We start from the raw sequence: 25,548 nt of genomic DNA on the forward strand, positions 1-25,548 counted from the left end.
AAAAAACAAAACAATGGAATAAAATGCAACAATTATTTCAATATCATTTTGTATCGAGTTGAAATTTAGGGATTAGGGTTCGGAACAGCCGCCTCCCGAATGAAAGTATCCAATAAATGATGATTTGATATATATTAAGCATACTGAGTTTCAATGGGTTTCAATAGACAATAGAAGGATCTTAGCAAACATCTAAGATTTCTATTACTTAAATGCTTTTTAAACGTGTTTTTTTGGTTGACCAATTTGACCAGCCTTTTTTCCAAATCAGATTAATTCTCTTGCATTTAAAATCCCATTTAAACCTAGAAATAACATTTTAGAATTGTGAAATTTTTAACAAAAACAAAACTTAAGAAATATTTATAAAGCAAATTTCTGTAACATTTAAACGCTTAGTTCTTCTCAGCTTTTAATTTTTAATAACAGCTTGTCTTCCATAGATCAAGGCAGCAGAGGAGATCAGCAAGCCAAAGCCTCACCCAGAGGTTGTGAATAAAACACATGAAGCTGAAGCAGATGAGGTGAGATTGATTTCTTTCATAACCACTGTTTACGCCCTTTATGTTTGATCTGCAGGTATGGGCAATCAATAAGGCTTGACGTAAAGTTCTTCATAGTTTATTGTTCTTTTCTTTGTTTTATTTTGAAATGGAGGCCGAGGGCGGTGAACTGGAGGTACGAGTCTGTTGTGATGTCAGTGCCTGCTTTGCTTCGCTGTAGAATAATGGGTGCTTTGCATATTAGGTGGCGCAAGGACAGTCTTGATGGTGGAGGTTGTCTCTGGTCCTTAGGTCAAATTAAATATTTTGTTTCAAAAAGTTTTAAGAGCGTCAATTTACACTACTGTTTTAAAGTTTGGGGTCAGCACTCCAGTCTTCAATGTTACATGATCCTTAAAAAATCATTTTAATATGCTGATTTGGTGCTTAAGAAATATTTCAAACAGGGTTCCTACAGGGTCTGGAAAAGTATGGAATTTGATTCAAGTGTTTTCCAAGTCTGGAAAAAAGAAAGCAGAGTGTGAAGAAATATTTGAGTTCCCAGAATTTTGCCCCTATTTAGTTTTATATAATAGAAAATTTAATGAAAATAAATTTATTGTACAAGAAGTGAGATTGCTGGCAGCTGTTTAGAGATTCTTTAGTGATTGCTAAAAATGCACTTTTTATTATGCAATTATTATGCTTATGCAGATTGGAGGCTATAAGCATTTTGGGTTTCTTCTCCCAATATTCTTTTATACACTTTTATATACAGAAACCATTAAACTTAGTATACAGGACAATGCACACTGAGCCACCTATTGTGCCATTTAGGGTGTGGTTTCTTGGCCTCCATAAAGTATGCGTTTAAGAGAGCTAAGGCCTTGAAATATTGTATATTGCCCTAATGAATGCCATATTTGAAACACTTTTTACAATACCAATATAGACCCTTAAACTTGGCAAATTTTATGTCATCAGCCCATTTTGTGTCATGGTTTCTGCGCCACCACAGAGGAAGTTAAATTGGACATTATGGCATGATATTAGAGGTAATACAATAAAAATGCCAAATTTTGAGTAGGTAGATCTCTGTTAATTCATGTGCATCCATGGTCTTGTTTTATTCATAGTGATGCACAAAGGAAATAGGTTATATAAAACTAGAAATTGTAATGCATAAGCATGCAAAAAAATTCCCATATGCATGTGAATAGTTTCTCAAGGGCACAAAAATGTTTCTGTGTGCATGTAAAAGTCTGTATTTTTTATTTTAGGGACTGTACTATATACCTAATATAAAGCTGAAAATAAGGCTGATATGATCTGAAAATCTATTGAGAAGTTTGGAAATTTGAGTCTGGAAAAGTATGGAGTTTTAAAATGGAAAATGGGTAGGAACCACTGATTTATAATAGACATTATATATAGATCAGTGGTAGGAACTCTGTATCAAAGCCTAATATTTTTGTTGACACTTTGATGCATTTTATGATGAATAGAGAGTTTTGAATTTTTTGTATCAATGCTGAAGTCTCTACTATCATTTTTGAACAGTTTAATACATTCTTGTTGAATACAAATATTGATTTTTACTGACCTCAGACTTTTGAATAGTACATTTAAATAAACTGACATTTTTTTTTTTTTAAGTTTAATAATTTATAAAATTTTAAAGACAAATAAAATGTCAGTAACTATTCACATGACCACTATCAAGCATACATTAACAAATCTTCTGGACCTTCAGCATTTTGTACATAGAATCTACATTTGATGTGTTTAGTGGAACAAAGTGCTCAAAATGAGATATGTATATTAAAAAAGGAGCCTTTGAACGGATTTTGTTTTAATGTGACAAGAGGCAGAAGTGTTTGTACATCTATATTTACTCACAAATTGCTGTAAATAACAATAATAATCACAGGAAACAATGCATCACATGCTTGGATATTTCTAGAAAGTGTTAACTTACATGGAGCTTTTTGTGAACAGACAACAGAAAAGAAGATGCTTGCTCGTTCACATATCAACAGTATACCGTACATAATCCTGCTATTTTTTTAACAGTCAGTTTTAAGTCAGATGAACATTTTTGGTCGCCAAGCTGCTTCTCACAGTTGTTTTTTGTAGTCTGTGTTTTAAGGGTCTGTTCCAATCCCTGAGTGTTTTGCTTTAGCAAGTGCCCTTAAATGTGATATTGTAGCTTCATGTATTATTTCCTGACTATATATTTGTGTTGCTCCATGTCCATGTGTCTTTGCAGCTTCAGTAGCTTCTCATTTAGAGATGTGAACTGTTTTATTTGGCTAGTGGCTGTAAGTGTACTATTAATATAAATGTTAAAGTCTTAAGGCTCTTTGTTGCATTTTATCTTCATTCAGCCTACAGATCTCTCTGAAATCCAGGTAAATTCTGTATGTCGGAAGTGAAATCTGTTTCCTCCTGCATTTTCTTATTGTTCAACTCTGTGGTGATATTTCACATGTGCAACAACAGCCCAGGAGATTTTGTCAGGGGGGTTGTAAAGAAAGAAGGCTCACTTGTTTCTTGGCTAATATCAGATAAGTGCTCCACAGGAGAGGAACTCCTAGTAAAAATGCATGCAAACTAATGTCTTTCCTCATTCCTTTCAGGCTGAGAGTCCTTCCCGCATTCCAAGGCCCTCATCAGCTAAAGGACAGCGGCGGTGGCCCAAAACAGGAGGTCAAGGTACTTAACGTGCCTTTCTTAACAGACCCTATTAATTATTGATGTGCAATGAAGTAATGCGTTGTTGAATGTCTAGCTTGATTTGTTTAGATGTTTCTAGCAGAACAGCAGATGTTTAATTTGATTAGTCTTAAATGATGACATGAACTCTCTATCCCTCTTTCAGATGAGACTGACAGTGAAGGAGGTGAGTGTTGTTCTCTTGATTGAACACCTCTTACAAGATCCAAAACTGTTTGTTTAATGATATTTTGAGATAAAAACAAATCTGTGGTTAATTTATGTGTCACACCATAGGACATTATGTGACACCAAGGACAGAAATGGTAGTTATTAAAGTATTTCTATTTAATTTTGATTGTGTCAAAGGAGAAAGTTAGTTTAATTTTGATACAAACAATAATTTTCATCAACAAAATTCAGTCTCCTAGTCAATCAGTATGTTCCTGAAACTTTTTTTAGTCCCCCTATATGCTAATAAAAAACAATATACTTAAGTGAGTGTGCAGTTATAATCTTTCTTTAAGTTTGTTCTTCTAACTGGCACCTCTATAGGTGTGCGTTTGTTTTATGATTGTTAAGCAAAATGCTATTAACATGCTAATCCAGGGGTGCTCAACCCTGTTCCTAGAGATCGACCTTCCTGCAGAGTTCAGCTCCAACCCTGACCAAACACACCTGAACCAGCTAATTAGGATCTGAAGGAGCACTTGATAATTACAGACAGGTGTGTTTGATTAGGGTTGGAACTAAACTCTGCAGGAAGGTCGATCTCCAGGAACAGGGTTGGGAACCCCTGTGCTAATCATACTAGTAACATGCTAATTATGATAGAAACACATTAGCAACATGCTAGTAACTTGCTAGTCATGCTAACAACTGCTAGTAACATGCTAATCATGCTAGTAACATGCTACTAACTTATTAACCTTGTTAGAAACATGCTAGTAACTTGCTAATCATACTAGCAACATGCTAGTAACTTAATCATACTAGCAACATGCTAGTAACTTGCAAAGCACGTTAACAGCATGCTAGTAACATGTTAATCATGTAAGAAACATGATAGTAATATGTTTATCATGCTAGAATCATGCTAGAGACATGCTAAGCATGCTAACAACATGCTAATAATATGCTAATCATGCTAGAAACAGGCTAGCAACAAGCTAGTAACATTCTAATCATGCTAACAACATGCTAGCAACATGCTAGTAACATTACCATGCTAATTATGCTAGAAACATGCTACCAATATGCTAATCAGGCTGTAAACATGTTAGTAATTTGTTAATCTTGTTAACAACATGCTAATAACTTGCTGATCATGCTAGAGTCATGCTATTAACTTGGTAATCATGCTAACAACAGGCTAGTTACATGATAACAACATTGTAATCAGCCTATAATAATGCAAGCAACAAGCTAATCATGCTAACCACATGTTAAATCATGTAAGCAATGTGCTAAATCATGATAGCAACACCAGTCATACTTTTACAACTGCTTCAAACTTCCAGGCTTGGCTTTCCTAAGCCAACTCAAAGTTTGCGCTTTTCTTAATAATGTATAAAAGTTGTAATTTATTGAACCATGCTTGAGACAATCACATCATAGGTTTTTAAAATTTTGATTTGACTCAAAATTTAGAAAAAAAAAAAAAAAAAAAAAAAAAATTCTAATAACACTGTAGCTTTTATAACAACATGTCCGTGTAGGACGACAAAATAATTAAAAAAAAATGTCTATTCTGATTTTTTTTTTTCTTTCAGAAGGGGAAGCCCCTTCAGCAGAGAAAGCAGTCCTCATTGAAAATGGAGACACAATAGATTCTGTGCCACCGCAAACAACACACAGGTTTGTGCTTTCTTTATTTTTTCTCTCTTAATTAGTGGTAATGATCCCATAAGTGTGTTGATTCAGAGATAAAAAAATGGCTACGGCTCTGTCCAGAGATAACAAAGCAAGCCATTGTGATAATGTGCTGAGGTGTTTGTGGGTGGATGGAGTGTATCATATATGCCCCTGTGAGAGATTGTCTGGCAGTGGAAGCCACTGATGCAAATCCCTTGCTTTCCCTGCAATGTACCGCAAGATTTAACCACAAGATATCACTCTCATCCACATCATTACTCTTGGTTCTCAAGACTGTTTTTGTAAGCATTTGGCCATATAGGAACTTTCTGTTACTTAAACTCCCCATGCATAAAATCGCATGCATACTTTACAAAAAGTGCTTTTGTATTTCCTGTGTGAACGTACTTGTTCTTCTTTTGTGTGAATGTTTGTATGAGTAGAAGATTACCACGGCCTAGCAGCGCTCGACCGGCAGCTCCCCGTGTTAAACGACAGGAAAGCTATGCTGATGTGACCCCAGCAGAGAGGTGAGAGATCTCGCTCATCAGGCTCTCAGGTTCTCACTTTTTATTAAAGAAGTAAACCACAAGCAGGCTGCATTACAGTGATTTTACTTCAGGTTGTGGCTTCTTAGCTGCAATATCCTTAGTAATATGGGTCATTCTATAATTGTGGGTACATCTCATGACCGTGAAGTGTATTTTTGATATATTTTCATCAATATAAAGCCCCGATGCTAAATTTTCTAGTACACAGTTTTTGTTTTATTTTTCCCAATCACACTACTATATATTGAAAAAGCCATATCTTTCGTTCAAAAATTATGTTCATGTCACATACAACCCTGCTATTCAGCTGTACGATTTTGTAAAGTTGCTCATTTTACTCTGCATTTAGGCATGAAAATGACTTCAAATATAAATTAATTTCAATTTCATAGTTTTGCCTTCAGTTAGATTAGGTTATGAAGACATTTGGGTGTGCGCTTTAAAAGTAAGTGTTCCGAAAAAACATTGTCAACTAAGTTACCCACTAGACCCCCCTCAAAAAGGAGTGGTTTGTCCCATTCTCACATAATTTGCACAGTATGATGATATTTCCTCTGGAAGCACGTGGATGAAACACTAGAAGTTATGTTCGCTCTCTTTCCCCTTATATTGTTTAAACTAGCAAACCTGTCAAGAGTGGATTAATTGACTGTCAACAGTGTTACACAGATATTATTGCTGCAAATTTTAACAAGATGATTTAACAAAAACTCATGTTTTGTTTATAAAAATATATTTCTAAATATACCATATGCTCAGTAGTTCTAGGCGTCCATGTTGAGTATAGGCCCAAAACACTAAAAATGTCAACCAAGTTACGTGTCAACTGTGTTACCCAGTAAAGGTAACATGGTGGACAGTTGCAAACGTAGATGGTATTTATGCACCTATTCCTACAGATCACCTTTATTTATATCGCACTTTAAACAATTTAGATGTTTCAGTGCAGCTTTGTAAGGTCATGTCTGGGTTTTTGGAAACACACGGTCAAATTCTGAATGTACCCTTAATTATAGAATGACCCATATACAGTACATTCAAAGTTTAGGCATGGTAAAAAAAATTTTGAAAGAAATCTCTTATGCTCACCAATGCTGCATTTATTTGATAAAAATATAGCAAAACACTAATGTTTACTATTTAAAATAATTATTTTCTTTTTTAATTTATTCTAAAATATAATTTATTCCTGTGATGACAAAGCTAAATTTTCAGTTTTCTTTCAGAGATCATTCTAATTTTTAAAATATGTAATTAATTTTTTAATTAAAGTTTTAATTTTGTATTTTGTATTGTATTTTGTACTTTTATTTTCAATGTTGAAAACAGTTGCATTTTTTTTTGTGAAAACCATGATACATTTATTTTTAGCATTCTTTAATTAACAGAAAGTTCAAAAGAACAGTATTTAATTAAAATAGGAACATTTTGTAAAACTGTAAATGTCTGTACTGTCACTTTCCTGCATCCTTACTATGTAAAGTATTAATTTCTTTTTTATAAAAGTCATACTGACTCCAGAAAGCTGTATTTAAACATGACTGGGTTTTTCTCAGGCTGGGCAGTGGCAAGACCCCTGCCACTGTCATTTTGGATGGCAAGAAGCTCTCTGAAGATGAGGATGATGAAGATGGCCAGTTTGTGGTGGAAGAGGCAGCTGTGCCTCCTCCTGACATACCTGAAATTGAGGTGGTGTAGATGCTTCATATGCATATGTAGTATCCAGATTTTAAAAAAAATCATAATGATTTGGACTAATTGACTTATGTTTCATTACAGCGTAATTCACTTGAACTGCAAGGAGATGACAAACACGGTAAGCCATGTGCAATAATTCATTCTGAAATGAAAATTCTGCCATAAATGAGGAATTATGTGAATTAATCATTGAATGGTTTTCATTTGTTCATAGGTGGACTTGTGAAAAAAATCCTAGAGACAAAGAAAGACTATGAATCATCTCCATCCACAAAATCAAAAGAACAGGTATGACACTCTCTTGTTCCCATTAATGCCACTAGGTGGCAGTGCTATTCCATCTTACAGGTCCAAGTTTTGTTTTTCACAACAAAATTCCAGTAACGTGAGTAAATGTGTTTCAAAATCTCTTCATCAAGGGAATCAGCATTTTTTGTGCTCTACAATACCTCAGGGACTCCTGACCCAGTGCACCATCAGTTTACTAAAGAAAGCAACTTTGCAAATGGAGTGGAGAAATGTAATTGCGGTCCCTTAGAGCCACTGAAGTGTTATTTTCTTCAACGGAGCTTAAATAATTAGGGCAAAACAAGCATGATGGCACCATTCATGCTGTTTAGATATTTAACATGGGTAACTATTGTGGCCTGTTTATTTGTGAATTTTGTTGGTTTTGGTGGCTTGGAGTTGGAACTTGCTTATGAATTTGTTTTAGCTCTGAATTGTTTTAAGATTAAAATTCTTGGGGGATTTTATCTGATAGCTTTGTTCCTTTGGCCCATGACAGTATAAAGATTGATCAGTGGAATATAGATTAATATGAAGACAGTATTTCATTTCCAAAAAGCAATAAAACCAATTTCGCTTTTTGGGCACAGTTTCAGTGCGGTTCAGGCTATGTATTTTCCTCTTCTGGCCAAAAAATTTGTGGAACGATTTTTCAGGACTGTTGGAATATGATTGTCAATCCATAGTTGCACTTTATCAATGTCTTCTCATATTTTTTTGCCTGAATTGGGCTTTGATTTGACTTTTGAAGTTTGATTTGAGTTTTGAAGGCATCCTGTCCATGCCCTGGTAGAAGGGGCCATATGCACTGGGTGGTCCACCCTAGCCGGAACGGATGCTCCGGTCTATCTGTCCGTCACTGGCTGTAGGCCTGATGGATGCGGTGTTCGGTGGTGGCCTTCATGCAGAACCCCCACTCTTTCACCCCAACTTACCACCTTAGTCACATCATGCTTGAAGAGTGAGTCGGCAGTGGGGAGAAATAGGTGGGAATTGTAAGGAATACTGACTCTTTTGTGTTTTTTTTTTTAAAATAATTTTGAGGCAGAAAAAAAGAACTATTTTTATTTCATACTTTACTCAGCTAGACACTGTCTTTTTTCTTAAAGGGATAGTTCACCTAAAAATGAAAATTCTGTCCAAATTACCTTTTTTCATTTTCGGAACACAAATGAAGATATTTTTGATGAAATCTAAGAACTTTCTGACTCTGCATAGACAGTAACAGTACTACCACGTTCAAGGCCCATAAAGGTAGTAAAGACATCATTAAATCAGTCCATGTGACAGCAGTGGTTCAAGCATAATGTTATGATGCTATGAGAATACTTTTTTTGCGCAAAGAAAACAAAAATAACAACTTTATTAAGCAATTTATTTTCTTTCCTGTCAGTCTTTGACGCACACTCACAACGGTACGACAGTGCAAACGTGCATTCCTCTGCTCGAAAAGTATTCTCGTTGGTTCATAAAATGGATTTCATGAAAAAACATCTTAATCTGTGTTCTGAAGGTGAACAAAGGTCTTATGGGTTTGGAACAACATGAGGGTAAGTGATTAATGACAGAATTTTCATTTTTGGTTGAATGATCCCTTTAAATAAAAATTTAGACTTAAAAAAAATAATACTAATAAGTAATAAACAATAATAATACTAATATTGCTAATAAAAAACTATAGTAATACTAATAATATTAATAATAATAGTATTACGGTTATTACCATTTTGCATATATTCCATGTAGGCTAGCAAAAACAGTCTAAAGGTTCCTTTATTCTGCAAAAATGTATAATGTTACATGGACAGTGGTGGCCAAAATTGTAGTGTAATAGTGTGTCAATAGGAAATATCAGTTTATTTTTTCAAACATTCATTTTGCCTTTAATTGTGATAATCCAGTGAGATTTTTGTTTGCACATGGAGTCTGACAACAACCAGGGCTCCACACAGAGATCTGATCTCACCATCATCCAGTATGTCTGAAATGACATGAAGAAACAGATTCAAACGGAGAACTGTGGCAACATCTCCAAAATGCTTCAAGAGATCTACCTGCAAAGCTACCTGAAAAACGATGCGCAGGTGCACCTAGGGCGAAAGCTGCTTTAAACACAAAGGATGGTCAAACCAAATGTTATTTAATTTAGTTAATAGAAGTTAATTGTAAAAGAAAATCGATTTATGACATTTATTTTTGAGAGCATCCTCATTTTACAGCATTTTTACACAGGTGCCTAACATTTTAACAGTAATGTAGTTTTGCAGGTAGGTTTCTTGAAGCATCTTGGAGACTTTGTCATAGTTCTTTGTAAATGTAAACTGGTATTTTCTATTGACATACTATAGCAAAATATAAAAATAACCGACTTAAAACCATTTTTAGCCGGTGAAAATACTAGCATTCTAATAATTTTGGCCACCACTGTATGATGTTACAAAAGATTGCTAATTCAAATAAATGTTCTTTTGTATTTTCTATTTATCAAAGAATCATGAAAAAGATGATTTCCAGAGAAATCATTTCACTGCACAGCTGTTTGCAACATTAATAATAATAATTTTTTTTTTTAGCAGCAAATCAGCAAATTAGAATGATTTCTGAAGGATTATGTGACACTAAAGACAGTAATGATGCTGAAAATTCAGATTTATATCACAGAAATAAATTACATTTTGAAATAAATTTAAAAGTTTAAATTTAAGAATAAGAATTTCTTATATTTGAAAATTCTTGTCATTTTCATCTCTGTAATGAAAGTAATGAGCAATGTCAAGTAGATTTGATCTCAAAACTGATGTTGCAAGTTTTTTTGGAGCTTGAGTCCCCATTACATTTTATTGTTTGAAAAAGAGTGTTCAGTACGTTCTTCAGCCTTCCCCTTATGTTTTGCATTGAAGAAAGAAAGCGATACAGGTTTGAAATGACACAATTATGACACAAAAAATCATAATTGTCGATCTTTCCCCTGTAATTGTAATTGCGATTAATTACGATTATCACAATTTACATTGAATTATGTTTTGAATAGCTTTATACCATTGTTTGAAGCAACTGCATGTCACATTTTTATATATAGTTTCTTTTTTAAATATAAAACAATGAGAACTTAAGATAACCTGTAACCCCCCCACATCTTAAGAAAGCAGAATTTTTTTTTGTAATTGTGCCTTTGAACGTAATTGGCATCTGTAATTGTAATCACGATTAGAAATTCAATTAATTGTGCAGCCCTACTTGAAATGTTCATAAAAGTATCATTTAGTTCATTCAGTTGCAGTTTTTGTTTCATAGACGACATGAGCTCTGTGCTTCATCGCTAGCGCGATCCTGTTTGGTGTTCAACCTCAGCCGCACACAGTGAGCTGCTCCCAGCTGGCCCTTACAGCCAGCACTTCTCCCTCCTGTGTTCTTGATTTCAAAACAATCAGACTGGATTTCCTTTCAATCCCAAATAATCAAATTAGATTTCCCCCATCAAACGCAGGCCAACTCGGGGCTGGAATCTGAGCGCTGCTGGCCGCGCTCTCCTAATTGACTTAATTTAGCCTCATCAGCTCTCTAAATTCTCCATCTTAATTGCGGTGCATGAAATGGGCGTGTGTTTTCGGGGCAGTACATGTTAACCGGCACACCGCACCTCTCCTGTCTAGTCAGCTGTATTGAAAAAAATCTGTAATGACTTCCTTCCTGACATGAAAGGGGGGGTGAAGGTCGGTGCAATAAAGCGCCTGCTCTCCTGTAATCACGGTGTAACATCCAGGGTTAAAAATGTAAATATTGAGCTTCCTTATCCTCCCCGACAGGTTTGAAGTTACAGTGCTCATAACTCATTCAACAAATATGAGCTTTCGCTCTCAGATCTCTCTGGGATTTTGAGTTAACGGAGATCCCTAAATCAAGTACGTATGACTTAATCTCTTCGGAACGACCACAGAATTTAGAGTTTTGACTATTTTGTCATTTCAAAGGTGAAACTGAGCCTGTGACTCATTCTGTGGCTTTATTAGCTTGAGCTTTCCGTTCCGCTTCGTAAGTGAAGATTTACCTCGCCGAGGTCGACAGAACTTCATTTATTAAAATCTGCTAGGTCGTTATCTTTTCATTTGGCTGGATGCAATATTACGAAGGGCCGTTTCACCATCACCATTAGAATTTTTTTGCAGCTGACCTTTGTTGTGACCCTCCAGATCACGTGTATATTATTCTAAGATACTTCTTGTAGGGCGTCTTTTTTTGTTTTGAGAGTATTGGCCCCTGACAGCAGCTGCGTTTTCATAAGCATTTTTTTTCCTCCTTCCTTTTCCCTCTTTTGCGCCATCAAATTAGCCTGATGAAGGTTTGCAATGTATAAATAAACCCCATGGCACACAAATGGATGGCTGTTGAGTGAACGCCACGCCAGCTCGCGCTCTGCAGAACAGGCAGGAAAATAAATAGTCATCCCTTCAGGCCTGTGTCTTTGTAAACATCTACCTTTTTGTTGGAAATGTAAAGGAAATGACTCTCGTTGCATTCCTCAACATTTTGCCCTCACCGAGAGACGATTGACATCTCTGTGTAATGACCCCGGAGGTTACGGTGAAATACCACGGTACGGGTCTCTGAAGTCTGATAGCGTAATTGGTTGTGTTTTAACTTATTATTTCAGTCCTACCGCTGTCTGGTTCTCATAAGACGAACTGTCATACACTGTGGTTCTGTGGTGATCCGCTTAGCACGCAAGTGCAGGACGGTGACCCCCACGGGGCCGAACTGACCCTTCCATCCTGTGTACACGACTCTGCCTCTCTGCACTTCACTTCATCCCAGCTATTTTTATGATGTTGCTGGACGGGGCCCATGTTTTCCCCAAGGAGGAAACCCTTAAACATTGCTAAACAATTAATCTTTACCCTTTGAGTCAGTGTTGGACTCAAAGACCCACCATGGTGTTTTTTTATACCAGTAGCAGGCTGTCTAAACCATGTCTTTAACCATGTAGTTTAAATGTGTGTTTTCTGTGAAGAACATTGCATTTTGGATGTTTTAACTGCTTTTTGTGTATTCAGCTGAAAAATGCAACAGCTTTTTTAGTATGGTAAGATTAATTTTAATTCATATGTGGATATTTTTTAAATGTAAAAAACAGTAGCTAGTCAGCATGTAGGGTACAACCCAATATACCACTGTAACCAATCAAAAAGTATGATCGATAATTGATGTCACTTTCAAGTGATCAGGTAGTGATTTACCTTCCCAACTCAAAACTAATCTAAAACGGTTTATGAATGCAAAATAGAGGTAAAAAACTATAAACTGGTGGAAATGTTACATTTTCGAATATCAGTTTTGAATATCGCTTCTACCTGTGAACCCGATAAACTAGTAGAAATATGGTACATTTAAGAATATTGGTTCTGAATATCGTTTCTTACCAGTTAAAACCATAAACCGGTAGAAATATAGTACATTTTTGAATATTGGTTCTGAAAATCATTTCTACCAGGTAAAATGATAACCTGTTAGAAATAAATATGTTAAACCTTTTAATATCGTTTCTGAAAATCGTTTCTGAATATCATTTTTACCAGTTAAAATGATAAACTAGTAGAAATGTACATTTTTAAATATCAGTTCTGAATATCGTTTCTACCACATAAAACAATAAACTTGGTAGAAACATGGTACATTTTTGAATATTGGTTCTGAAAATCATTTCTGGATATCCTTTCCAGTTAAAATGATAAACTGGTAGAAATATGGTACATTTTCGAATAATGCTTCAGAAAGTCATTTCTACCAGTTAAAATGATAAACTAGTAGAAATAAATGTTACTTTTTTTTAAATATCGGTTCTGAAAATCATTTCTACCAGTTCAAATGATAAACTAGTAGAAATGTTTAAATATGTTTAAATATCGTTTCTACTTAAAATGATAAACTTGGTAGAAATATGGTACATTTTTTAATATTGGTTCTAAATATAGTTTCTACCAGTTAAAACGATAAACTGGTAAAAATATGGTACATTTTCAAATAACGGTTCTAAATTTAGTTGCAGATAAAACGATAAACTGGTAGAAATATGTTACATTTTCAAATATACTGGTTTTGAATATTTTTTTTTCTATGAGTTAAAACAATAAACGGGTAGAAATATAGTACATTTTTGAATATTGTTTCTGTCTGCTGAGTTGTCCTCTCCTAGTATAGTCTGATTTAGTGCTGCACGATTAATCGTATCGCAATCGCAATCGCGATGTCAGCCTATGCGATTATATTACGGCAAAATGTTGCGTTTATATTAAATAAGTGTGGACTTGAGAACACCTACTTTCTGAGACAGTTTGCTGATTTTCCGTACCGCTAACAACACAAACAAACAAAAAAGATTAAAACAAAAAATCTGACAGTCTCTCAGTATAGGCAGTGCACGTGTGGCGTGCGCGTGTGCGTGCGTGTTCACTTGTGTTCGCAGCGTACAAGTACCGTTTATTATAATCGCAATCGATTATAATATTGACCTCAATAATCGCAATATGAAAATTTTCCCAAATCGTGCAGCCCTAGTCTGATTTATGAACAAATGATTAAGCTCAGTAGCATCTTTTAATGATTCATTTTCACTCATGTTGCTTGTTTGAATGAATCTGACAAATAACTGAATTCATCAAAACAGTTACTGAATCAACAACTGACTCACTGAACTCCAAGTTATTGTTCCTTTTGGTGATGTCCGTTGTGAAATGAAGCATTTTTTTGTACTAAGGCATGTGAAACCTCATGTAAGATCATTTCTGATTGGTTGAAGCTCCTACTGTCACGTTTACAGTACATGTTGTAGCCTGTCTGTCTAAAATGCTCATCATGCTCAGCTAAGCTTTATTGTTTACACTGGGGAAAAAACAACACAGAGCACATATAAATAAAATTAGTATAGTATTCATTTATTTATGAAGATGTCTCATTGCAGTGTTCTTGACTAATCTTGACTTTTAAGCAGTGAGTTTATGGACAAAACAGTCCAAACAATGATAGATGAGCAGAGTATTTGTCATTATTTTCCTATTCTGTTTGACGCTGCTAATGGCGGATAAGTGACTCATTCATTTTTTAAGTTTGCCATACTTGTCCTAACCACAAATTAACAAGGAAAAACTGTTCTCGTTTGTACTAATGTAAGCCCAGCTTATCTCATGAATCATGTTAGAACTGAACATTTCAGATCCACAGAACCGTGACACGACACACAGCGGCAAAGTGGATGTTTCTCAAGTTTGCCATTCTCAAGAGGACTGCAAGACTCTGATTTTCCTTGCCAGAGCTCTAATTTGAACAGCGCTGCTCTGCTTCTTTTCGTAGTTCTTTATTAGCACTCTATAAATCATGCATTTTGCATGCATTTCTTCATTAAGCAAATTGGGCTTGCAGCTGAAGGCTCAGATCCACATAGCGAGGTAATGAGGCGTCCTGGTGCAAGAGGCTTCGGCCCGATGCATCGGCGTCTCTGAAAGCCACCTGCCCCAGGCACACCGGCTCTACGTCCCGCTTGTGTCACTGTCTGAGATAATGGGAAAACCTGTCCTCAGCTGCCTCGTGCAAAACAAATATTTTTCTTGGGTCCAGTGAAGAGAGGGGAAAATGAGAGCCCCTATAAACGATTGATTTATGTCCTCTGAGACAGAAAGCTGGAGTTTTTCTTTTCTTTTTCGACTAAGGGGTGAGGTGCAGGAGGACGGCAAACAGAGCAAATCCGGCCTGGCCTTCGCGCTCCACGAACAGTGGGCCGAATGTGCTGGCCGGTGTTTGTGTAGAGGGGGTGTTTAGGGGCCAGGGAAACCACCCACATTGCAGACAACTATTAGACGTTTCAATCCGAACACACTTGTAAACCACAGAGAGAGAAAGAGAGGGGGGAAAATTAAGTTTAGCAAAGCGGCATAGTTAACCTTTGAAGTGTTTGTAATATAGTTACCGAACTCTGTAAAGTTGTAACAATAAACTTTTGGTTTCAAAACACAGATGATTAGAGACCGGCACTTTATGAAAATATTTTCAGATTTCAAATCCTAATAGCGTTTGACCAACTGTATATCTGTATATGCACTACCAGTCAAAAGTTTTTTAACAGTAAGGTTTGTAATGTTTTATTAAATAAATCTCTTCTGCTCACCAGCCTGCATTTATTTGATCCAAAGTACAGCAAAAATTCTGAAATATTTTTACTGCTTAAAATAACTATTTTCTATTTGAATATGTTTTAAAATGTAATTTATTCCTGAGATCAAATCTAAATTTTCAGCATCATTACTCCAGTCTTCAGTGTCACATGATCCTTCGGAGGTCATTCTAATATGTGGATTTGCTGTTCAAAGAAAATCTTTTATTACTGTCAATATTTAAAACGGTAATTTTTTTTTTTAGGATTATTTGACTAGAAAGATCAGCATTTATCTGAAATAAAAAGCTTTTTACCACTCAAAAGCTTTTTGGGAATTTTTGGGAATTAATTGGGAATTAAGAAATTATAGAAATTAATACTTTTATTTAGCAAGGATGCTTTAAATTGGTCAAAAGTGTTAATAAAGGGATTTATAATGTTACAAAAGATTTCTATTTTAGATAAATGCTGTTCTTCTGAACTTTCTATTCATCAAAGAAACCTGAAAAAAAATTTAAACATGATCATAATAATAATAATAATAAAAATAAATAAAAATAATAATAATAAATGTTTTTTAAGAAGCAAATCAGAATATTAGAATGAATGAAGGAACATGTGATGAGTAATGATGCTAAAAATTCAGCTTTGAAATCACAGGAATAAATTACATTTTAAAATATAATTCAAATAGAAAACTGTTATTTTAAATAGTAAAAATATTTAACATTTTTCCCGTTTTTGCTGTACTTGGATCAAATAAATGCAGGCTTGGTGAGCAGAAGAGTCTTTCTCTTGAAGACTCATACTTACAAGTTAAGAATGATGCTTAATTGCCAAATAAGAAACTCAAGATATTTACATTGTTGCTCAGTGTATCGCCGGAAAATCATTTCAAATATATTGTTTGTATGTTGATTACATATAACACAATGTTAGTTGAGTTCATGTAATTCTCTGGCCTATTTTTATAAGGACGTTTCTGGTTATTGTATTGTCACGTAGCCCATGTTTGATGCGCCCCACCTTAGATAGGAAGATGTTGGCGTTTATGGCCAGAATGACACTAGTTCAGCTTGAAACGAGGTAAATGTGAAGTAGTTGTTACCGAATACTGTTGTAAAATAACTTCACTGCCATAGCCTGTTACTAAAATAAACAAAGTCATGTCTTGCATGAGGGTGTGTGTGTGTCTGAGTGGGACGGAGGCAGTAAGAGTAAAGCCTGTTGGCCAAGTGCCACACACAGCCTGTGGCCCCAGCTGAGTAAATAGACACGGCCCCGTGTGCCAGGGGGGGCCTTCTTGCGCTTGGCTGAAGGGTGACTGGGGCAGACCAGGACCCCCCAACCACACCGCATACAGAGGAGGCCTTCAGTAACCACTCACTCACATTATGGATCCCATGTCTCTTTCGTTTTGATCTTTATATACATTGCAAGGTTTGTATAATTCCTGCCTTGAAATTCTAAACATTTGTAGCCTTGACATTAAAAACCACTAAATGCAGACTTCTCCCTGCTGCTTTTTTTCCCTAAAGTATATTGTTGGTAGGTATAGATTTCCTCTAACCTCATTTATAGCATTCATCTGAAGTGGTCCCTTATGGGAGTGACTTCCCACTATAGTCGTTTTTAAGCAATTTTCAATTGTAAGCTTCATTTACATAGTCGTTTTGAGAATCAGAGGACACGATTGCCCATTAACAGCTTTTGCGATTCAACTCTAGACTCCAGATGCAACACTAACCACAGTTTAACCATGATATTTGTAGTAAATCAGTGGTTATACAAATGGTAATCAATATGGCAAAAAACATGGTTACTTCACCATGGTTAACATTTTTAATTGGCATGGTGTTGTTTTGAACAAAATCAGTTTATTTCAGGAGTTCAGATTGCCAAAGCAAATTTTCCAGAAGCGTTTTCACACTGGTAAGCACCTTCAAACTTCCATTGGTTCACGTGCACCTTCTTTGACGTGGAAATCTTCTCCAGTTCAGTTAGTTTGTTTGTTCCGTTGAGGTCAGACACGAGTATAAACATGAACGCACTAAAGAGCTGCTTTGTAATAGAAATGAAGTTGTGATTTTAATTGAAAGCAACACTGAGACAGGTTATTTCAAATAATTTTTTACCCCTAAGCGAAAAGCGGAAAAGTTAATCCACAAATGAAAATTTGACATTTACTCACCCTCATGTCGTTCCATATGTATATTTGACTTGTGACATGTAAAAGGAAGATATTTCGACAAACATTTCAACTGTTTTTATGTAAACAGTCAATGGGGTTCAAAACAACAACGTTGGACTCCATTGACTTTCATTCTATGCACAAAAACACATATCATGAAAATCTGACTTTTTCCATGTTTAAGTGCTATAATTGGGTCCCCAGTGCATCTACCAACCCAGAAAATGTGAAAAAAGACAACCCAGTAACTTTGTTTTGGCAAGCCTTTTTTTTGCAAGCATGTGAAAAAAACGAGCGTGGCAGATTTCGTTCCCCTGTTACACAGAAAGGGGATCTTATTATAATATTAAAGCCACTCAGTCTGCATGTTGCCACCCACGATGCTGTCATTTTGTTTTCGCAAACCACAACGGCGTACCAGTAATAAAAGTTCGGCTAAAGTTAGAGCAAAGCATGCTAACTGTTCTGTCATTCATTGGCTTCACAGATGAGCACAAACCACTGTTTAGAGTCCCAGCCCCAAAGGAGACAAGAGAGCAGTGAATTTATTGATTTATTTACTGTATATTACGCTGTTGCCTCACAGATCCGATATAAACATTTTTTTTTTCCCAGCTGATCACCTTCACGGACATTTCTTGAAACTCCTGTGTGTTTTTAACATAAACTTTGACAGTTTATGCACAATAAGACATGAAAGAGAACTTAGTTTAGTACTCACATGCCGTGTAACAGCCGCTTTCTGTGTGCGTGCTTCAGATGTGCGCTCAGAAAACCCTACATCAGAAGTTTAAACTTAAATGCTTTAAAACGGACAATTTGAGTGTGAGACATAATCAAAACCAAAACAGATGTTTTTTAGCAGAGTATCTAAGGTACGAGCTGTAAAGGCACAGCCCTGTTCTGGAAAAGGGGGCAGGGAGCAGCATCTCATTTGCATTTAAAGAAACATGCATGAAATTAGCGTGTTTCTGCTTCCACCCCAAAATGAGCATTTTCAAAATGGTATTATAAATGATCTGTAGGGTGTTTTGAGCTGAGACACATTCTGAGGACACCCAAGACATGTATTACATATTGTAAAAAGGGGCTTTATAGGTAAGTTCGAAGCTAGTGATGGAAAGTTCGGATCATTTTACCGACTCTGACCTTTGAGTCTCGTTCAGCAAAAAGAAACAAATCTTTTTTCGAGTCATTTAATTTGTTTTAGCAAAATATAATTAAAATGTTATGCGTTACTTCCCTAACGCATCTACTACTTACACAAACGTTATTATTTATGTAATGTTTTATTTGTTAGGGACAGATACAATAAACATAGATGAAACTGTCATCCCATGCATGTATCATAGCGCTTGTCGCTAAAGCACACTACAAACAAGACAAAACTGTAATGCTATAAGAAACAGAAATTATTAATTCATTGTTTACCTGGGTCTTTAGTCTGTGATTAGCTCACCTCACCTCTTATCTGGGAGGTCTTCGGGTTTGAGTCGTTCGTTCATCATGCGACAGCCCCATAAGCTCAACCTATGCAGTCTGAGATGGAAAGAAAATTGATTAGTTCACCTTTCGAGTCTTCGGGTTAGAGTCATTCGTTCATCATTATGGGGCTGTCACGTGATAAATGAACGACTCAGAAAAACCCGAAGACTCGAAACTGGTGAACTAATTCTAGTACAGAACCTATAGGATGTTGCCCATGTGCGACTGAACCCCCAATCCCAAGACGTTCTCGTTCTTCCCGAGTCACATTAAAGATTCATTCAAAATAAACAAATCGTTCAAGATCAACCCTTCACTATTTAAAGCCACATTTACAAAGGCTAGTTATTGTATACACATTGAATTAAAGGTACAAAAGCTATCAATGGGGCGGTATCCTTTCAAAAAGTACTAATGTGTGCCATTTAAGTACTTCTATGTAACGTTAAGCTACTAATATGCGCTCTTTAGGGGTAAATAAGGTACAAAAGTGCACTTTTTGAAAAGTTACCGCATCAGTGACATCTTTTATACCTTTTTTTTTCTGAAAGTGTATGCTGATTGGGTTATCCTACAAATGCAGAATCATAGCTTCATGTTGAAAATCTGCCAAAATGGGCCATAATGACAGCGGATTGAAGAGAAATGACGCAGTCGTTTAGCCTGTCACCCCTTTTCCATTCCTAAGTGACTCTGACAGAAGATGGTGAAATTTTAGTAAGGAAATATGACATTGTTTTGAGACGGCTAGTGTTGATCTGTTTCCTGTGATTCTGTCTCTCCCTGCAGGATCGGTCGCTGGTGTCGGAGGCGTCTCGTAGGAAGGAACGTGAATTGGTGGCGAAGGAGATCGAGCGCCTGCGGTCATCCATACAGACGGTGTGTCGCAGCGCTCTGCCTCTGGGCAAGATCATGGACTACATTCAGGAGGATATGGACTCCATGCAGAACGAACTGCAGACCTGGCGCAAAGAGAACAAGGAGAACGCACAGGCTCTGCTACAGGAACAAAGGTGCACATGCGTATTAACTCTGTCCCTAAGCCTAGTACGTTTGAGGTCAAAAGTTTACACCCCCCTTTCAGAATCTGCAAAATTAATTAATTTTACCAAAATAAGAGGGATCATACAAAATGCATGCTATTGTTTATTTAGTACTGACCTGAAAAAGATATTTCACATAAAAGATGTTTACATATAGTCCACATGAGAAAACTTTTGAACAGAATGGAGATGTGTACATTTTTCTTATTTTACCTAAATATCATATTTTTTCATTTAGTACTGCCTTTCAGAAGCTACAGAAGATGGTTACATGTTTCTTAATCGCTCTTAATGCATGGTTTTTCCTACTGGAGCATCAGTGAGCATTTGAACCTTCTATAATAGTTGCATATGAGTCCTCAGTTGTCTTCAGTGTGAAAAGATGGATCATACAGTCATTGTTGGAAAGGGTTCAAATACACAAAAATGCTGTAAAACCAAAAAAATTGTGGGACCTGAAGGATTTTTCTGAAGAACAGTGGGCAGTTTAACTGTTCAGGACAAACAAGGGACTCATGAACAACTATCACTAAACAAAAAACACAGCTGTGGATCATTCAGGTAACAACACAGTATTAAGAATCAAAGGGATGTAAACTTTTGAACGGGGTCATTTTTTATCAATTCAACTATTATTTTCTCTTGTAGACTATATGCAAACATCTTTTATGTAAAATATCTTATTCAGGTCAGTACTAAATAAAAAAAACAACATGCATTTTGTATGGTCCCTCTTATTATAAGTACTTAATATTTTGCAGATTCTGAAAGGGGAATGTAAACTTTTGACCTCAACTGTAAACAGCCTTACTGTATTCTGCCGACATAGACAGCATCCTAGCTGAAGTGGAATGTCTTAAAGGGATAATTCACCTAACAATGAAAATTCTGTCATTAATTACTCACCCTCATGTTGTTTCTAACCTGTAAGACCTCCGTTCATCTTCAGCACACAAGTTAAGATATTTTTGATGAAATCTGAAAGATTTCTGACCCTGCATAGACAGCAACGCAACTGACATGTTCAAGGCCCAGAAAGGTAGTAAGGACACTGATAAAATAGTTCATGTGACTTAAGTGGTTCAACCTTAATTTTAGGATTTCCAGCTGCTTGAATAGTTTTGTTCTTGTGCGTTAAGCCATTTCTCCGTCTGTATCTCAGAATCACAGACAGCGTTGTGGAACCTCTCAAGGCTGAGCTCACTGAACTGGAGCAGTTAATCAAAGACCAGCAGGACAAGATCTGCGCAGTCAAGTCCAACATCCTGAAGAACGAGGAGAAGATCCAGAAGATGGTGTCCAGTATTAGCTTCTCCTCGCAAACGTGAATACCAGCACACCCCAAAAGAAACCTGAAGCACTGAGCGGCAGGGAGAGCTCCTGTTTAATAGACCTGATGTCTTTGAGCAGCACTGGAGGGAGTTCAGAAGGTGCAGGTACAGTCAGGAGTCACTCTCCTCAAACCCCCTTCATGTAAGGTGCCTTCTGTAAGACTTAGGATCTGTTTGCGCTGGTCCGTTGGGATTCTCAAACACACTCATACGCCGCGGTAGATTTGCACTCGTCACTTGCTTGGAAGATAAATGTGTGTGGTCACCATACTGATGTGTCCTGTATTTTTTAAATAGGACTTAAACTGATTTCAACGTCCTCTTAGGAAAATTGACTGACTTTATTTTTTATTTTGCTTTTTTCCATTCAGACTGACAGGTGTTTTTGTTGACATTGGCAATATGTCATATATGTGTATATATAATTATTTATATATGTATGTATATGTGTGCATAGAAAACTATGGAACTTGTTTCTGCCATTTTTTATTTCTGGGATTAAATAATAAAAAGGAAATTATGACTTTTTATCTCACAGTTTAGACTTTTTTAAACAAATTTTGAGAAGTCAGAATGTAAAATGTAAACTTGCAATTGCAAGAAAAAAGTCAGAATTGTGCGATAAAGTCACAATTTTCTTTATTTAGTGCAGGTGCAAAAAAAATTATAATTCAGGTAAAAAGTCAGAATTCTGAGATGTAAACTCGGAATAGCGAGAAAGAAATTCAGCATTCTAAGTTTTTATCTCACGATTATCAAAATTGTGAGGGAAAGTCTAAGGTGTGAGATTAAAAAGTCACATTTTTTATTTATTTATTTATGCTATGGCAAAAACAAGCTTTTATAGAAATATACTATGATACACACTACCAGTCAAAAGTTTTTGAACAGTAAGATTTTTAATGTTTTAAAGAAGTCTTTTCTGCTCACCAAGCCTGCATTTATTTGATTCAAAGTAGAGCAAAAACAGTACAATTTGAAATATTTTTTACTATTTAAAATATCTGTTTTCTATTTGAATATGTTTTAAAATTTTTAAAATAAAAGTTTTAGTATCAGTACTTCAGTCACATGATCCTTCAGAAATCATTCTAATATTCTGATTTGCTGCTCAAAAACATTTATTATTATTATTATTATTATTATTATGTTGAAAACAGCTGAGTAGAATTTTTTCAGGTTTCTTTGATGAATAGAAAGTTCAGAAGAACAGCATTTATCTGAAATATAAATCTTTTGTAACATTATAAATGTTTATCATCACTTTTGATCAATTTAAAGCATCCTTGCTAATTAAAAGTATTAATTTCTATAATTTCTTTCCAAAAAAAAAAAAAACTAATTATACTGACTCTATATTTCAGATAAATATTGATCTTTGGATTCATCAAACAATCCTGAAAAAAATGTACTCAACTGTTTTAAATATTGATGATGATGATAATAATAATAATAATAATAATAATAATGAAAAATGTTTCTTGAACAACAAATCAGCATATTATAATGATTTCTGAAGGATCATGTGACACTGAAGACTGGAGTAATGATGCTGAAAATGTAGCTGAAAATGTAGGAATAAATTACATTTTAAAATATATTCAAATAGAAAGCAATTATTTTAAATAATAAAAATATTTCCAAATGTTACTGTTTTCGCTGTACTTTGGATCAAATAAATACAGGCTTGGTGAGCAGAAGAGACTTCTATAAAAATATTAAAAATCTTACTGTTCAAAAACTTTTGACTGGTAGTGTATATGTACACATAATATATAAATATATTTTAACGTAATGTTCTAAAGCTGTTAGTAAGCAATAGAATTTTACAGCTAAGCATTAGAATTGCCAAAAAATGGAGACACACTACACGCACACCTTTGCACTTTGATGAATTTGACTGTAATACACCTTGTCTTTTACCTGTACACATCAAAAACCTCTCAGTTAGCTTAATATAAGTTCAGCAAAACAAGATGAGATTGCATAAATATCTTTAACATCAATTTATTGTATAAATCAAATCAACTGTATATGTGTATATTTCCATTGAGAATCATTTGAGAAAACATGACTGAAAAACTTTCTAAGACACTTTTTTTAGAGGGCTATTGAGAGCGTTTCTACTGCAAAAATGAGATCCATAAAGCAATTATTACTTAAATGTCTATTTTGATAAGGCTGTGACAGGAAAAACTGTGTTAGATAAAGCAATATCAGATCTGATCTGTCAAAGCTGATCCGCTGGTCAAGCACAACGTTTAGAAAATCTAATGTATAATGTATAATCAGTCAAATTTATGGATACTGTGGTACTGTACCGGTGTCTAGATGAATTTCACATCTAAGCCACACAGCATGAATGTCAGATCTCAATATACAGATTATATACGACATCAGTATTATCAGCTGTGCACCATGACACAAAATACTATTTATTTAAAGTAAAATCAACTTCTTAAACGTTGATTAAAATATATTTGCTTTTCCATCTACTTTGTAAAAGAGCCGACCATTTACACTGTTCTCGCTGTACATTTTGTGTATATGTTGTTTGTATCATAGCTCACAAATGAATATTAATTTTGTAGTGAAGTCTAATAAACAGTTACACTTCTGTTAAAATTGTGAGCATTTTCCAATGCATGCGGTTTGGGGGATACAGCCATTATTTTTCCTATTCTGTTTGGTGGCGCCAGCGACACAAAAATTACACACGTCACCATTAAGTAAACATTGCGACATTTTAATGACTGTTTTGAATTGCATTTCAGAGCAGCGATAAACATGCCAAGCGAATGTTTCTGATGAGGCCTGGACATGTTTAACGCGTCACACACCGCGCTCTGGAAAGCTGACCCGGTGGGACGCAGTGAAAACATTGAATAACATTTTAAAAGCCTGTATCAGCACATCAGTTTTGATTTTGATTCTGGCAGAGCTTGAAACAGCTGCACCGCAGGCTCACACGCACACACTCAAACGCTATTGAGTAACAGTCGACCGGGCCGTTTAAGATCAGGATTTGGAGGCCCTTGAAAACCTGGGCACCTGCCTGAGATCCCAGAGCGAACGTTTGGATTAGGTCAGAGCGAACGGGCCGCGTGCCCTGTGGGGCTCTTTTGTCCGAGTGCTCTCCTGCTGCGGGCCCTGGAGAAAACCCCAGCCGGAGGGTCCTTGGGACTGTCAGATATCATTGTGCTGCTTTAGCAAGAAGACCAGCGAACAGGTGGAACTCGTGTTCTTCGGTTTCCTACATCGAAATAAGTCCTTTTTTTATTTTATGCCTTATTAATGGGTGCTTATGGTCAAAAGGAACTCAACTCAAGGAAAACGCTACAGTGATTGACCTCCAGAAAGAGCCGGTCCGTCATTAAAATGCTATCAACAATGAAAAGTAAACCGCAATTCATTATTACTATGCTCGTATTTAGGGTTAGGGGTTTAAACAAACCACTAACCATAAGTATTAAACTTTGGCATGCAACTCAGCATTTTCAAAACAGGTGTGATGTTACTACAGTGATCACTGACTTCTGATCACTGATTCATAGCAACTTGTTAAATTCACTTTTTGGAGAGTTGAGTGTTGTATCTCCCTGCGGTCCCGTTCTCTTCAGAGACACGTGAGGCCCGTCAGGCTCGCTGTTTATTTTTCAGGCCTGTAGGCCAGTGTTCACGGTTCAGCTGTCGTCAGGCAGCAATACGGCATGCGTCTGCGGCTCTTCAGTATAAACTTCCAACAATGACAGACTCAAGTCACCTAC

At 35.9% G+C, this 25,548-nt stretch overlaps 1 protein-coding gene across 3 annotated transcripts in view; it reads left to right on the top strand.

The window, feature by feature from the left end:
- Positions 1-23,470, top strand: part of traf3ip1 (TNF receptor-associated factor 3 interacting protein 1) — a 33,521-nt gene extending 10,051 nt beyond the window's left edge. Inside the window, exons 6-17 of one of the 3 annotated variants that reach the window (XM_051119043.1) lie at positions 444-524; positions 658-678; positions 2,870-2,893; positions 3,122-3,197; positions 3,364-3,384; positions 4,970-5,054; positions 5,495-5,581; positions 7,159-7,291; positions 7,382-7,418; positions 7,515-7,588; positions 20,197-20,420; positions 21,613-23,470. In XM_051119043.1, coding sequence (XP_050975000.1) covers positions 444-524; positions 658-678; positions 2,870-2,893; positions 3,122-3,197; positions 3,364-3,384; positions 4,970-5,054; positions 5,495-5,581; positions 7,159-7,291; positions 7,382-7,418; positions 7,515-7,588; positions 20,197-20,420; positions 21,613-21,778 — 1,029 coding nt within the window. In that variant the 3' untranslated portion in view covers positions 21,779-23,470. The remainder of the gene's footprint in view (positions 1-443; positions 525-657; positions 679-2,869; positions 2,894-3,121; positions 3,198-3,363; positions 3,385-4,969; positions 5,055-5,494; positions 5,582-7,158; positions 7,292-7,381; positions 7,419-7,514; positions 7,589-20,196; positions 20,421-21,612) is intronic. The other 2 variants (XM_051119044.1, XM_051119045.1) reach the window with 2 other exon arrangements.
- Positions 23,471-25,548: the final 2,078 nt, after the last annotated feature.

Source organism: Labeo rohita, chromosome 9 (assembly GCF_022985175.1).
Source record: "Labeo rohita strain BAU-BD-2019 chromosome 9, IGBB_LRoh.1.0, whole genome shotgun sequence".
NCBI lineage: Eukaryota > Metazoa > Chordata > Actinopteri > Cypriniformes > Cyprinidae > Labeo > Labeo rohita.